At 50.2% G+C, this 16293-nt stretch overlaps 3 protein-coding genes across 3 annotated transcripts; 2 read left to right on the forward strand and 1 right to left on the reverse strand.

Moving 5' to 3' along the window:
• Positions 1 to 5986: 5986 nt before the first annotated feature.
• KY384_004351 (uncharacterized protein) lies at positions 5987 to 6427 on the reverse strand (the record flags this gene model as incomplete). Its single annotated transcript, XM_044812857.1, has 1 exon — positions 5987 to 6427. The coding sequence occupies one exon, from the start codon at positions 6425 to 6427 to the stop codon at positions 5987 to 5989; it is 441 nt and encodes a 146-aa protein (XP_044670277.1).
• Positions 6428 to 7532: 1105 nt separating this feature from the next.
• KY384_004352 (uncharacterized protein) lies at positions 7533 to 9888 on the forward strand (the record flags this gene model as incomplete). The annotated part of the gene is made up of 2 exons (XM_044812858.1): positions 7533 to 7652; positions 7705 to 9888. The coding sequence occupies 2 exons, from the start codon at positions 7533 to 7535 to the stop codon at positions 9886 to 9888; spliced, it is 2304 nt and encodes a 767-aa protein (XP_044670278.1).
• A 683-nt stretch (positions 9889 to 10571) lies between these two features.
• KY384_004353 (uncharacterized protein) lies at positions 10572 to 14169 on the forward strand (the record flags this gene model as incomplete). Its single annotated transcript, XM_044812859.1, has 4 exons — positions 10572 to 11919; positions 11988 to 12503; positions 12759 to 12857; positions 12908 to 14169. 4 exons carry the CDS (start codon positions 10572 to 10574, stop codon positions 14167 to 14169), a joined length of 3225 nt encoding a protein of 1074 aa, XP_044670279.1.
• Between the last annotated feature and the right edge of the window lie 2124 nt (positions 14170 to 16293).

Below are 16293 nucleotides of genomic sequence, written 5' to 3' on the forward strand. Positions count from 1 at the left end.
CTGCCGCTCCAGTGTTGGTACTCGTGGCAGTTCAGCGCCAGGTGATATGGAAAAGCTGCTATCGCTAGGTGAAGGTGTGCCAATTGACACAGACAGCTGAGAGCCTGAATCGGAATAAGTCGTTTCGTTTGAGGTTCTCCGTTGGTGTTCTGGTAGTCCTGCTGCAAGCGCAGCTGCAGTGTTCGCCGCAGCTTCTTCGACGGTCCCAGTATGATGATTCTGGTGACGGGTTAGCGTTGTTCGGCGCGTGAACGTTTTCTGACAATCAGCGAAAGGGCATTTGTACGGGCGTTTGCCCGAGTGAATGCGGCGGTGGCGTGCAAGAGAACTAGAATCACTGAAAGGCTACAGGACTTGGGTCAACTTCGTACAGCAATAATCCTAGAAGACCGTACCTTGCCGCATCGTTCACACATGTGCGGCTTCTCCCCTGAATGAACTCGCATGTGTACTGTCAGAGCAGATCTTTGGATGAACGGCTTTGCACAGCCCGGCTCCGGACACACGTGAGGCCTATCACCAGTATGTATGCGCTCTGAGAGCAAGGTTAGCTTCAGCTTCATCACTAAGAAGGACTGTCCTTACCATGACGAGCAAGATCGCTTCTCCTGGCAAAACCTTTCCCACATGTGCCACATGGGAACGTTCTGCTACCGTCATTAGAAGATGTTTGGCTAAGGTTCGTGTCAAGCCTCAAGCTCGTAGGTGTTGGTGCTTCGCCAGATTGCCGTCTTTCCAAGTACAACCCGTGGAAGGATGGCGAAGGGTCGAAACTCTCTGGAAGCATGGTCAAGGGCTGGGAAGGCTCAGTAGGCGAAGGGTAGCCGGTACCATTCCTCAAGGCTGGGAGGATCTCGCTGACTCGGCGCATTTGGTGTTGCTGATGGTTTTGCTGTGTTGTGGTCGAGGGTACAGAGCCTCTCCTATTTAGCATCTCGGTCACATCCATGACTAACGCCAGTCGTTTGATGTGTAGATGCGGGCCCCTGCTATCTTCAAGGTCGAGAGGATGATGATCACAAAGTAGACTAGGAAATCCGTGTTCGAGGAAAGCGTCTTAGAGCAAGTAGAATGCTGTGTGTTTGTCTGCGGGTGTGCCCAAATATATAGAGCAGCCTCAAAGACAGACCGGTCACTGAGTCATGGTAATCGACAGCATAATGAGACAAGCTGATAGTCGTTGGCAGCACTTAGTGTTAGGGCCTCAAAGATGAAGTGTATGTATAGTTCGGTGACTTATTCCTTGGACCGTTGGTCAGAGCTTGTGCAGGCCTAATGTTTCGCATCCGTTATCCGGCTGTGATAGTCGAACAATTCCCGACGTAAAACAAAATACTAAAAGCTGCTGTGCAGACGTTGATCTTCTGCCGTCTCAATCGGATGGAGTCTGTCTCAGAGTTCTTCACCCAATCTGGGAAGCTTGGTTCTTCTTAATTTAATGCACAACACTCAGCGTCTTCTGCCGTCTTGGTAGATCTTTTGAGCCTGCCGCGACGCCTCCAGGCCACTAAGACTCGTATCCGCGTATCGAAATGCTTCTTAGGCCTATGCAGTGTTGCTGTTGGCTTCAACACTTCCAATCAATTCCTCTCGACCAGCTCTGGATTTAAAGGGGATGAAATCGCCTTGAAGCAGTGCTGCACATCGGTTTCGGAGACGTCTACTTTCTCCGAATCCCTGGAAAATTGTCCTAAGCAAGATTGGGTCGCGTGGCGGTAAAAATAGTGAATGCCTGTGGATTCGGTGAATTTGCAAAGGCGAAGAGCGGTGCCTGCTTTACAGTGGATGTTCCAGATCTGCGGGCTGCTTAAGCTTGGTATGTTTGTCGAACGGTGGACCGCACTCCACTCAAGTTGGCATGCGGAACGGCTGAGTCTGCAACTTGACAGAGCAGAAGAGATGGTGGGGGCTTGAGACTAGAGTTGGGGATGTTATTCTATAAGCTGGCGGGCTTTGCAAGCAGGCAGGTCCAAAGTCATGTCAAAAGGAGCGTGAGAATGAGAAGAGCGGTGACATTGGATGGTCAAGAACCCATATGAGGCGACCTCGAATGCGTAATTGGACATTAAATTAGCGAAGGGCAGGGGTGGCAGCTGCACGAGGGGGCAAGGCCGAGATTGGGGATTGGGCAGACGCGCTGGCCGCTTAGCTGACGGACAGGGCATACGAGTAGGAAAAGGGAAAGCTAAGCGCATATAACCAGAAGGAACAGGCAGTGCTTACTGTATGCGTCCAGCGAGCCAGTGAAGAGCGATCCAGAAACACCACCACGAGAAGCGTGTGCATGGGACAGTTTCCCGTTATGCACAATGCAGGAATGTCGCCTGAAGTTGAGGCAGGAAAGGGGATATGTGGGAATGAGGAGGGTTACACCGAGCACATCGCGAATTTATCATCGATTCATCATTGGCACCACTGGAGATCGACATGCAGCGTGCGCCAGCGTGCAGGGTTTCCACCCAAATTTAGCCAGAGGGCGAGATGTCAGTGGCCGAAGACAACGTGCCAGCGTGGAAGGATCATGGAACCTTCGTGGAAGCCCCTTTAGAACACCTCTGGAAAGATCGTGGAAGAATGTCGCAAAGGCTAAAAGAAGCATTTAGTCCCAGTTTAATGCATTCTGAGAAAAGTCTCGTCTGGGGTAAACAATCGTCATTGGCGCATGCCCATAATCTCCCTAAAATCGACCGACGTGGGCTTAGTGCCTTCTCCACTCCCCACTGGCCTTGCATCATTGGCATCATTGGCATGCCCTCTTACGACCTCGTGCCTCTTTAGTTCTGGCAGTTGCACCACTGGGAGGGGTCGTGGGCTCGAAAGAGTATTGCCGCACAGCTCTCTCTGCCGTCGATCACCCTTCCGCCGCTTCCCTTGCGATAACCAATTAATTTCTATTCTTTTTACTAATGATCAGCGCTCCGATCTGTTTGGTACACATGCTACCGGGGACTCATCCTTGCGACTCGTGGCAAGTTCGGGATTCGGTGGCGGTTGGTGCTGCTTGAATCTCATGGAAATGAGCTAGGGTTATGCTTCTGGTTCACCAGCTTGGGGGCTCCCTCGAGCCTACCTTCCCTACTCTATCATTGGCATAGCTCTTCACACACTGACGATGCCGAGCCCAACAAACCCCATGTGTTTCCAACGACAAGCGTGGGCAGCCTTACAATCATTCAGCTCCGACTATTATTGCGCCAGTCATTTGACAGCATCAAATTACCCTTCAAGAGAACGGGTCGAGAAAGTCTCTTTGAAAGTTGGAACCTCTTGGGATCCAGTGGTAGTCCCGCACTCATGGTTGAGAGAAGGGGTTGTTGTCGTATCTCCTCGGCCAGCAACGGACCATTCTCGGCTCTCCAGGTCAATCTAGTCCAGCATCTCGAGTTCGCCTTGAAGCTATCAATCTGCGACAGGGACTGACTGTGGTGCTTGGCAGGATCCTGCATCCAACGGCTTTCGTGCAGATGGGAGCGAACCTTCGGAAGGCACGCAAGCATAGATCAACAGTAATGATCTAAACCGGTGCTGCGAGCAACTACGGCATTTGTTCTGCAGCGATGATCTCGAGTCCATCGGTTGTGAAACGAGCCTAAGGCGTTAGTCACGAGACCTGCTCGACCAGCAGCTTGAAGCAAAGCCTGCTACTGACGGCTGCGCTAGACAGGCATGAAATTCTCCGCGTGGCCCCGGCTTGTTCGGCAGCTTCCAGCCATGCGACTACTGGGACTAGGTCGATCCTGCAAGCCACTTTGATGGTACATCTAGCAGCGGTCAGGGATCATACCACGATTGTCATCGCACAACAAGGCGATTCCTACAGCATCCTGTTGCGGTCCAATCACGGAGCGGGTGGATGATTTGACGTGTCTCTCGACTCAGCCTCATGATGCACAAAGCGTGATGCTTAGGTAACCCGTGTCAGCCACTGCCGCGCTTCTGGGCCGTCTGAATTTAGCGAGCCTGAGGACCAGATGGTTCTACACAGCCTACAGCCTACTACTACTACTGGTTCACTACTGTCTTCAGCCTTCGTCCGTAGCCCGCTCGCTACCCTCACAACTGAGTCCTGTGACTCACCGCCTCTTCGGCGGTAGAAAGCGAACGAGATCGAGGCAGACGCTAGGACGTCAAACAGCGGTCTTGCGGCTCTCCATATGCAAGATCTCTAGGCCCTAGCGCGACTCTTGTATTCCCGTGCTTGCAGGTGTTGAGGAACGATCTCTTGAAGAACTGCTTTGTCTTGCTACGAATGGCTCACTGCTTTGCTTGAAAACGTCTCTGACTGACACGGTGCCATTTGCAAGGCAGATCGGGTTTCAGTTGTCGTCGACCGCGTGGGCTATGATTGCAAATACAAGCCAGCATGTCTACCTATCGAGACTTGATGGGTGTTCTCGTTGGATGGCTACTGAGAACAGACTGCATAATTCCATGAAATCATATGCATGACCTCGTATTCTGCTATTTCTGGATGACTTCCGGGTACCAATCTTTGCAGTGTAACTCATTCGCAGGGAAGTAAGTATGTCATGCGTCGGCGAAAAGGCCCGTCCTCAAGCTCAAATTCATCTGGGGTGCATTGGAATATGCGAAAGGATCCTCCACGTGGACCCTGACACGAAGTGCTCGACAAGGGCAGTGTTCGCTGCATCATGGAGACGTTCCTTGAGGGGCCTTGATAGTAAAAAATATGACCTCGCCCTTGAAAAGTCTGCACTGACGGTATGTTCACCTATAGTACTAGCTTACTCATTGGTTCGGTTCGAGAAAGTAGCCAGTCTATACTAATTCTCTGTCAGGTTGCACTGGCTGGTCTGGGCTCATTATCCCCACTTGCAGTGGAATAGCAGTACATCTCGGGTGGTGCCCTTGCATAGAGATGATATCGAGGGAGAATTCTTCATACAATCGGAGGCTCACGGCATTTCAAGGCTTCACTCCAGGGAACTCTTTCCTGCTTGCCACAGCGTGATGCTTGAATCTGGCAACCATGCTTGCAGGAACCCTCGTATGATTTCCCCTTCGTACTAACTCTTCTTTGGGTGAATTGTCTCATTTTAGTCGCGTGCAGGGTTGGAAGAGAAGGTTTTTACCCCATATTCCAGCCTGGTCTCCACATGCCTCTCTAAGCGCTTCTTGCGTGCTTGTTCTATTCTTGTTGGTTGAACCCTTGACTCCTCAAAGACTGACCGAAGTTCGTGGGGTTGCAGCTAAATCAGCTAAGATCGCATGTCTCTCCACACCTTTGATCGCAGACGTTTCGCCAGTCCGTACAGATCGAAGCAGTCATCAGTCTCCACCAAAGGGTGCCTTTCAGATTCGATCTAGGATCAGAGTCCTCTCTTTACAGAGAGGACATTGGAGAGAGGACATCTGCTTGCTTTGCATCCAAGAAAAAAGGGCGTCTTGACTATGGAGATCATATCCCGCCGGTTGTGTTAATCGGATGACGGGCAAAACTAATATTGCACGACCTCGTGAGCACTCTGGCGCATCGTGTATCTTCGAAATCAAAATTTAATTCGCAACCGTCGATGACAACTTGAGTAATTCCTTCTGCTGGTTATCGAGCCTGACGTGCACACAACAATAGACACAACAACAGTCGTTATCATGCTACGTCACGATGTGAAGAAAGGGGGAGTGATCTTTCAGAAGAGAGCTGAATGTCAACGAATACGGAGGCAACAAGTCAAGCATTCAAAGCTTTAAAGACATAAATCTAACATTCATATAAACTGTGGGGAAGACATGATGCGGATATGTCATGTACATTGATCCTATAAATCTGTTGGGAATCTGTATCGTATCGGCTGACGCCATGATAAATCATGCTGACGTCTCGCACCAGCTCAAAGAACATGTCCTGGAATTCTCCAAACCTCTGCCTGTAACGCCGACTCTCCTCCCAAGATCGGCCCAACACGCTGCTATCAGCAGCCTGCCCAAGAAAAGTGGAAACAGCCCAATGCTCCTGTATGCTCCCTCATACGTTATGGTCTCTGCCCTTCTCATATCCGGCGTCGGTAGGTTTCGTAACTTCTCCATTCACTGAGCCCTCAACCTGCTTGATGGTAACCCTCTCGCCCGCAGTCGAACCTGCTTTCAAAGTGGAGACACTTTCCCAATCCTCCCTCAAGGTCTCTTTCGACCCTAATCTCTCCAACTTGGTTCTCACGGCGTCTTGCACTTTCAGATCATCTTTGCTGACCTTGCGTCGCCGCCACAATATGTAGCAGACCATGATTAAGATGGCCACAATGATGACAGGTATTAGAATGCTGATTGTTGTGATCTTACATGAGTGGCCGCACTGCTGGGAGGTGTTTTTGCTGGACGCCGCCTTACTCGGGTTGCTGTACACTTCGTCCGGGCCGAAAGACTGGGCCTCACTGGGGGCTTCTCTATCTGATCGCTTGAGAAACATGGTTATACTGGCGGAGGAAAGCTAATGCTTTATCAAGTGACAGTGCAATGTTGATGATTTCTTGTTTCGAAGAGATGAAGGGGGGAAATGAAAGCATTGTGGAAAGGGGCCAGCTATGTACGCACAGCAACAGGCTCAGGGGCACGAAGTTAGAGCTTCATGCACGGCGTGAAGGAAGGATTCTGAATAGCAAGGCGTAGTGGACTGCTGACATGCACAAGCTATTCGTGGCACAAACTTGTGCACAACCAAAGCGCGTCCTTTCTTGGGTCGGTTCAGAGTCTAAAATCCCATATCTACCGCCACCGATAGATCGCGTGTGTTTCAACCTTCGGACGAGCACTGTTGGAAGTGGTAACATAACGCAATATTTTTGTTTCATGGCTTGCATCTGAGAAGGGGGGAAGACTCTCAGCCTCTTCCTAAGGGGCACGAACGGGGCAGTGGCACACGGGCAACAAATTCAGTGGGAGGACATTGACTGCTCGAGGAGCTCGCTGCAAAGATTCGAGCATTTAGGCTAGGCTCACAACGAGCCATGATGCTCTCCAGTGACAACAAGACTGAGCGCTACTAGTAATGTAAACCGTGGGAGAAGGGAGGAGGGGACCCTCGGGAGGCATCAGGACGTTTCTCCCCCGCCCGATTAAGGCTTGGCATTTCCCGCCCCCGCAAGGCAGCCCTCGATCCGCACATCGGTTGCCTGTACCTGCATTTCCGCTTTTCCCCTGAGATCCACAACGTAAATACACCCAATTGTCGTTCACAGTGTAAGGTATGATGAGCTGTACGACCCTTTGCTGTGTCTTAATCATTGACAGTCGTCATGGTTCTGGGCAGTGTGCCCTTGGGTGAAACTATCTGCAGCTGCTCATCACAGCATTATCGAGGTTGCAGGGTTTGGATGTCAATTTCGAAAAGCCGGTCGTTCTGCCTTGTGCGTTGAGTCACCCAGTGTGTGTTGCCTGGCACAGTCACCTATACTTAAAGACCTTGTTCTCTGACAGCTTTGCAATCCTCTTGTTGTTCCAGTCCTTGCAATTCTATCCCACCACTCGTTTAAACCCTTAGATTTTACCCTTGCGAAACGCTTTTACGGGTCAAGATGGCAGACGAGAACACTCACAAACAGGAGTTCGCCGTCCGAGATCTACCCACCACGAACGTTACGCTCTATCCCACCCGCGCTCAGATCGTTCGTGATATTCGGGACATTACGCTTAAGGTGATGAGGACTGATCCTTTCAACTAATCGACAATACTGACTGACCTCGTAGCCAGGAAGCAATGAAATCACTATACATGGTCTGACGCCGACGGCCGATGAGAGCTCGATCAAAGTCGATGGGAAAGGATCAGCTACAATTACGGACTTGGTTGTTGAACTTGTACCAAATCATGACAAATACGAAGATATCTACCCATCGGACTCTGAAGAAGAAGAGGACATAGAAAGTGAAAGCGAGTCGGATGACGACAGTCAAAAGATGAAGGATCTGAAGAAAGAGCAGGATACGCTTACTCAGGCAATTAACAACGCCTCGGAAGAAAAGGCCTCAGCGTCTGATCGCCTGAGCATACTGGACAAATATGGGAAAAGTTTTGGCAGCGATCGACCCGAAAACTTAAGAGAATGCATGTCGAAATATCTTGAAGAGCGTCGGAAGGCTTTTGAGGTCTTCAACGACAGCGAAAACCGTCTCAGCGAATTGAATGATCAAAAGGCGAAGAATAGGAAAAGTCAAGAGAAGGCTCAGCTTCAAGAGGCAAAGATGAACAAGAAAGCGAGACTTGCAAAACAAAAGGAGAAAGACAGGAAACAACGTGAGAAAGAAAGAAAGCTCCAAGCAAAGCGACAAGTCAAAGTGGAGAGGGCAAAATTCTGGCCGAAGAAGGTTTACAAAGTTATAGTCAGTATGGAGACAGCAGCGACAGAGACGACACCAGCATCCTCGAGGCGAGGTTCAATTTCAACGGTAGGGAAGGTCACACCTGATTTAGAAGCTTGCCATGTCGCCCTATCTATCTCGTATATTACATCTTCTGCCTGGTGGGCGCCGCGTTACGATCTCAGCCTGCAGACTACAGCAAAGACTGGGACTATTGTTTACAGGTCGGAGTTCTCCAACATCTCGAATGAGACGTGGCGAGACGCACAAATAGTGCTTTCAACATCACAGACGGCCTTTCAAGGACTTGGCAGTCCTGTACCTGTTATGCAACCATGGCATATCGATCTATCCAAGGCTTTAGGGTCCGACGTCACGAATGGCGCGCTTCGGAGCGTCGATGAACAAAAATTTGTTCATAATGCTGATCATTCAAATGCTGTGGCCCACCAGCAACCTCGCGATACTTTGTTTGGCTTGGATACCCTGGATGATAGAGGACGCCAAATGTTGAATCAACAGCAGATGCAGAAGAACAACGCAATTCAACGGCAAATTTTGCAGCAGCCACAGTCAAAGCCCCAAGCCTCATCCCTCCTCAGTACCAGTCATGGTCAAGGAGGCCACGGCGGACATGGCGGACATGGCGGATATGCCAGGCATGCGCAAAGCCGATCTACTGGCTTATTTGGCTCCAGCTCTCAACCTCCTGGATCTGGACAAGCCTTCTCATCAAACGCACGCAAAGAGAGGACGGTTCTAGCTGATGAGGAAGTCGCCGAAGAGAGCTACAATGAAGATGCAGCTACCATGGTTCCTGACCTCCCTTCAATCGAAACAGAAGAATCCAGCTGGTCTGAGTCAGGCTTGACTGCGACATATGACATCCCAGGCCTGCGCACTATCAGTCCAAGCTACACCATGCGTCGTCACAAGATCGCTTCTATCCATCTGAGGGATGTCGTTTTCTCCTACTTACTTGTCCCTAAGCTGCGAGCTGCAGCCTTCTTAAAGGCTCGAATTCGCAACAGCGCTGCTGGTATAGCATTACTTCGAGGACCTACGGGCCTGACGCTTGACGGATCATTCTTAGGAAATACAACTCTACCACGCTGCTCACCGGGAGAATCCTTCAGTCTAAGTCTGGGCATCGATCCGAGCGTGGTCATTAATTACAGTAAACCTACCGTCCGAAGGTCCCACGGCGGGATCATCAATCGCGAGACGAGCGGGGTCTATACACGCTCTTGTACCATCACAAACACGAAATCAGGTCGGCTTATTGAAGGCTTGCTTCTCGACCAGGTACCTGTGAGCGATGATGAGAGGCTGAGAGTTGAAGTGCTCCAGCCGCGTGGCCTGAAACGCGAAGGCGATGGTGCGAAGAGTGGGGTCGGGGTGGGCGTGGGATATGCTGGAAAGGAGGAAGCGAAGTGGGGCAGGTCAAACGCATTTTTCAAGAAAGCTGGTGAAATCTGCTGGGAATTCAAGATCGAAGCGGGGAAGGGAGGGAAGTTTATTCTCGAATATGAGGCGAGGTGTCCCACTGGAGAGGCGATCGTGGCAGTATAGGATGAGACATAGATAGCGTATCACCCAAGTCAGATTATGAAATTGGTAGATAGGATATACTTGAGGAGTCATACAAGAATTCAGCATAGAGGGACCATACGTCATCCCATCTCCCTCTGTGCTGGCGTCTCTTCTTCCTTTATATTCACGCGCTTTCATAGAGAGCCTGTTTGTTCCACTTTGCTAAGACAGAAGTAGTTACTCATACGCAGGATATCACGCTACCCTGTGGCAGAGTCTCGACAAAAAGGCTTGAATGACGTACCCTACTTCAAGTACGAGCCAACATCTACGACTGCGGTGAGGAATCCAACAAAGGCTTGGTTCAATGCTTATCTGAAACCAGTGGGCTGCAATTGATAGCAAGACGAACACGCAATCACTGGCGATCAAAGGCATTGGGCGCGATCATAGCACCAGTCCGATTGACTCCGTCTTTGCTAGGGTATCAGCTACGACAGATAGCCACTCGGAGCTTGCCCAATTGAGGCAAAGCAAGCCATTCTTGCGAGTTCAGAGAGCCTGATCAACTTCTCTATGTTCACACCATGACATCCCGTAACAAAAGACGTTCGCAACCTTTCGTAAATACTCGTTCAAGCCAACACCAGAAAGCCTGACCAAGTAAGGCGAATTTCGCTAGAACAAACGCCTTCGTCAATCCACGGACTTACTATTGCAACATGTCAGGAATGGAAGTCGTCGCGATCGTTGGGTGCGTCGCTGCCGTAGTCTCAGCCTTTGAGCACGGCGACCAACTGGTCAAAAAGCTCAGAGAGAAGCGGATGATCAAGAAGAAAGGCGCTCTACCTCCAGAAATGCTCGACTGTTCACTCCAGATGGGGCCTCCAGCCGTCAGATTGGCGCATGATGGTGGAAGACTGCATTTCGGCCGAGCTTTTGAACATGGAGACCGCATTGCCAATGAGGCATTCAAAGATATCATCATACAGCTGCAAGGACAGCTCTTAAGGCACCTGCTTGTCGCACAAGAAGATGACGGATTCGTGCATGACTTTGGCCCACTTGTGGACGCCTCGGATTTTGGCAGGCTACGGAGTGTGACGGTATTGAACGAGTTGTTCATGAGGTTGGCAGAGCGTGGCCCGATCGAGTCAATTCCAGGAGCCAGTCATAGGAGACACAATAGTACCGCCACACACCACGTGGGGAGATTACCGGACAATCATCAAGCCAGCGAAGACTTGCAAGGCTCAGAGCAAGTGCGAGGTGAAGCAGCCCCGATTGACTCACCGGAGCAAGTGGATCTGGGGCTGGGACCTCGACGCGTGAAGACCATAGAAACATTGGGCGGTGAGACTCCAAGCCAGAAGCACCCAACAAGGATTGCCACAGACAAGGAGGACGCAGCTCCAAGTACGCGAAAGCAAGCCATCCAGAAGCCTGGGGTTAGTCACCATCACCCATCCACACCGCCGACTCCGCCACCCAAGGATCATCCGCACAACGCCCCTTCAAGTCCCAGCAGGAAGAGGTACCAGGTCAGCTTTCCAAGGCCCGCGTCTATGGTAGAGGGGTTTTTTCGAGACGATAACAGCAAAAGTAAGAGCGCTTCAGCTTCGAGTGACGGGTCCTCAAATCTGCACCATGCACACAGAGGCGCATCACCCGAGTACAAGCCTGCGCTGAAGAGAGCATCTAGTGCTAGGGCCATCCGGGAGAAAGAGAACCCTGTCAGAAAGTGGGCGTCTATGAGCTCAGGCTCAAGCCCCAAAAACACGGATTGCGGTGGCTTTTGTCCAGGAGCTTGCACTATTCGGACTGGAAACCAGGGCATGATCCTGCGAAATCAGTCTGTCTCAATGACAGGCGAATCTTACTATTGGGGCTGTTCCAATTCGATGTGTAGTTTCGAAGGCTATGCTGTCAAAACAGGCCGAGAATGGGGATTTGACGAGACAATACGCGAGATGGCTGGTGTTCGCTATCGTTGGCGATTCCTTGCAAAGTCGCACATTGTGCCCGATCATCGAACAAGGCATCGGATCTATGACTATCAATGTATACTGTGTAAGTGATATTTCGGAGTGAAATCTCTCGCAGTCTCAAGAAGCATTGCTGACTCCAATTTGATGAAGGCAAAGCACAAGGCCAAGAAACAAAGATTGTAACGGGCGAGAGAGCGTTCATTGAACATGTCAGCACGCATCGAAACGAGCGGAGGAATCCATTTGGTATGCAGCTCATCGTAGCCGAGTTTGGGAGAGTTGCATTAGAGGAAGAGCCTTGGGATGTGAACTTACTACCACGCCCAGAAGACCTTCAGAGGAGAAGGGCCCCTCAAATCGAAGACCAAAGTACCGGCCTGGGCATCTCCATGAACGGGGAGAGAGCGCGAGAGAGCCCTGTGGATACGGGCTTCCACCATAACCCCAACAAAGAATGCTCCCAAGTCGCAATACCAACACCAGAGGTGAAAGATGTGCCCTTGCGACTAGATCCGGAGATCGCTCTCAACGAAGAGAAGGAGAGGGCTGGCCAAGGGGCCGTGCATGAGGAGACGACTCTCCTCCACCCAGCGATGAGACAAAGCTTCATGATGCCAGACCCATGGCGTGCATCATATGTAACGATGCAAGGAGAGTCAACTGCATGTTGAGGGGATGAACGTAGTCAAAAAGCAGATCTCAATAATGACATATAAATTTGATGAGTGCACTTGCATGTTGGAGTGAAGCACTGGAGACACGAGCCCCTGAGCGCGGTCTAGCCCTTTACGTGCGTCATTGGTCCGCATGATCGGCGCAGGGATTAACTGCCTCGGTCCATTGCAAAAGATTCATTCCCTCATCTGCCATGGCTTATATCGCCTGCATGGCCAGAGGGAGGCCCCTTCACATCTCTTATAGCTATTAAGATCGAAGACTGCCCCGTCCTCAGATCTTCTGAAGCAGCCTGCACGCTTACACTTGCTAAGTTCGAACGTTCCAACGCGGGAATGTCTCAATGTGAGTACCCAATATGCCTCTGCATTGTCCCGCTCTAACCGTAAGCCCAGCACAGCAGCGCCTCTCCCAGATACAGTCCCATCTCTCCTCCTCCGAAGCCGACATCCCTCGCGGTCGCGATTCCCTGCTTCGCAAATTCCCCGACGACGTCGTCGTCACCTGTGCCCTCCGCACGCCCTTCACAAAAGGTGGAAAAGGCGGTCTCAAAGACACAGCCGCCTCGGATCTACTCGTGCATAGCCTCCAATCCCTTCTTTCTCGCTCAAACATTTCCCCGGAATTGGTTGAAGACGTCGCTGTCGGCAGCGTCCTACCTCCAGGAGGCGGGGCAACAGAATTCCGCGCCGCAGCTTTAGTAGCTGGCTTTCCAGAATCGACGGCTGTGAAAAGCCTGAACAGACAATGCTCATCCGGACTACAAGCGTGCGTGGACATCGCTAACGCGATACGCTCGGGTATGATCGACGTTGGGATTGGCGCTGGAGTCGAGAGCATGAGTATGCAGTACGGTCCAGGTGCCGTGACAGAGTTTTCAGAATTGCTCGAAAGTCATCCGGAGGCGAAGAACTGCAAAGTTCCTATGGGGATGTTGAGTGAGCAGATGGCTAAGGATAGGGGTATCAAGAGAAAGGACCAGGATGCGTTTGCGGCGAGCAGTTATCAGAAAGCTCTCGCTGCGCAGAAGGAGGGAAGGTTTGATGAGGAAATTGCACCTCTGACGGGTGTTAAATGGGTAGATCCGAAGACTGACGAGGAGAAGATCGTGGATGTGAGTAAGGATGATGGGATCAGGGAGGGCGTCACGAAAGAGGGTCTGGGGAAGATCAAGGCTAGTTTTGCAAAGGATGGAAGCATTCACGCCGGAAATGCAAGTCAGATCAGCGATGGTGCCGCGGCTGTGCTTTTGATGAAGCGAAGTACGGCGGAGAGATTGGGGCAGAAAATAGTAGGAAAGTTCGTGAGCAGCGCTATAGTTGGGGTGAAGCCACTGCTGATGGGCATTGGGCCATGGAAGGCGATTCCGGTCGCATTGCAGAAAGCGAGAATTAGCAAAGAAGAGGTGGATATTTATGAGATTAATGAAGCGTTTGCGAGTCAGTGCCTTTGGTGCATTAGGGAGCTAGGGTTGGATGAGAAAAAAGTGAATCCCAATGGGGGAGCTATCGCTTTCGGTCATCCACTTGGTTGTACTGGAGCTCGGCAGGTATCCACACTTTTCAATGAGCTTGGTCGGAGAAAACAGCAGATTGGAGTCACCAGCATGTGTGTTGGCACAGGCATGGGCATGGCGGCAGTGTGGGTGAAAGAATAGGTTGGATGAATAAATGTCAGACAGCATTGCGAGCAATATATGAAATCGTCAAGCTCCACCATGGCATTTTCATTTCTCGTCGTGTATGCCTCATAGGAATTGGGACTGATATCCTGTTGAAGGCCTACCAAATTCTGCTCCTGCTTGAAAATCGCGTCAGATAGTTGGATGAAGCCAAGAAACTGCTCAAAAGTGGGACAGGGGTTGAGTGGTGCATTCTTGAACTTCTATTAGACGACCGGCTTCGTCTTTGCTTTAATCCTCGTTAAGTCGGCTGAGATAGTGCCAGTAGCCTCTGAAGGACCAGTTACTCTATGGAAGGGAACGACACGACGAGCATGTCAATAAATGCTGGAATTTTTGGGGTTCAAGGGAGCTATGTTCAAGGACGATCGTAGTTTCTTTCTCCTCTATGATAATTTATAGTACCCCTCCAGTCATCACGCTGGCTGTGACACCTAAGGCGGTACCTATGATACCTCTACCCTCCTTTTCTTTCGGCTTACCTCCCTCCTTCAGCAGAGTCTCTACAGCTTCAACTTTCTGCGCTGCCGTTTGTGATTTATCCGTCCTAAAGAGATAGCTTGCTTTAGTACGGTAACAACTAGCATATATTGTGTAATACGAAAAGACTGAGATTGATCGCGGTGTAGATATAACGAAGCATCGGAAAGTTGTGTCTGATGAAGTTGCTGACATTGTTTTGAGGTGCATATGTACGTGAAACTTACCTGGACCCGACTCTGATGTCGCTTTGTATCCTGACAACTCCTTTCGAATGAAGCAGCGTATGGGCCTGACCAATTAAAGTCATCACCGAATCCCACGATCCCTCTGTCGTCATTGTCAGCTCACCCATCCAATTGGTCGATGCTTGATCTCGACTGCGTTGATGATGGGGACAAAACAGGGGCTTATTTGGCCTGTGTCCCTCTCCTTCACGGCCAAGATATAAGTTCCCAATTCAATCAAGTCGCGAGAAGAAAGCCTCAAGCATCTTACTCCTTCAAGAAATGGATAGAGAAAACAATGCAGAGTAAGTGTAGGCGCGAACCTATAGTAGTGCCAGCAGAGTGCATTGTGCAAGACCGCACCTTCCTTTGATCTTGCGCCGCACGAAAGAGTTTCGTGACTTCTGTTACCTCCTTCGAAACACTTGCTGAGCCTGTGCCAATTGGTACCAAGCAAAGGTCAGCTATACAGCTTTGTGGCGTCGGTAGTGAACTGGTCGCCATTTCTTGGCCCAAAAATGGAGTCGTGTGAGTGAGAGGATAATCAAGGAGGAGAGGAGACTCTCCGGACAACAGATCTTGAGAACGGCGTATGTTCTTGTCCGTGTAGAAGGTTTCTTGGAAGATCACTTTCAGGCTTCAATGTATTCTCATACGCGATTGCAGACTCACGCGAAAGTCTAGGCTAATGGTACGATCGAATTCACGTAAAGAAAGCAAGAAGCTTGTCCCTGGTGTCTTTCGGAGACGTCCCGCTTACAATTGAGTCTATGAGTGACTGCACTTCTTAACAGTGTAGTCAATGGCTTGATCGACCACCAAGAAGTCGAGCATAGCAAGCAAAGCTAAGTAATTACTGCAGTCTAGGTTTGAAAATTATCAATACAAATGATGTTGTTTGAAGCTTGGAACACATTAGGTGGGTCAGGATTCGAGCTTCCGATATAAAACCGTGCCAAGAAACCACATATGCTGTGGACTTCTGCTCGATATCGATTCAGATAATTTACTGAAGCCAAGGAACTGCTCAAAGCTGGTGGGGAAGAAAGGTTACCAGTGTATTTCTGACTTCTGTTAGCTAGGCAGAGGATGAGGTGCAGGAAGGCTAGCAAGCGACTTCGAGGTCCCAGCAACTTAGATTGTTAAGGGTAGAGTATCTTCAGGGCACACTAGAAGCAATCAATTGATTCGTCGTATGCTATGCTATACTAATTGAAGCGATATTAAAGGAGTGTATGTGAATCGTCTAGGATTCCATACTTATGCTGAAGAGAATACTATTGATCGTCACGTACTGTTTGGTAATTCTCCAAGAAACTGTGGCGCATTGCGAACTAGGCTGGCAATTGTTGTGAACTGAAAAGAATGGTGCTAAACCGTTGAGCTTCTGTAC

The sequence above is a fragment of the Bacidia gigantensis genome (assembly GCF_019456465.1).
Source record: "Bacidia gigantensis strain McMullin 20006 chromosome Unknown contig_231, whole genome shotgun sequence".
Lineage (NCBI taxonomy): Eukaryota > Fungi > Ascomycota > Lecanoromycetes > Lecanorales > Ramalinaceae > Bacidia > Bacidia gigantensis.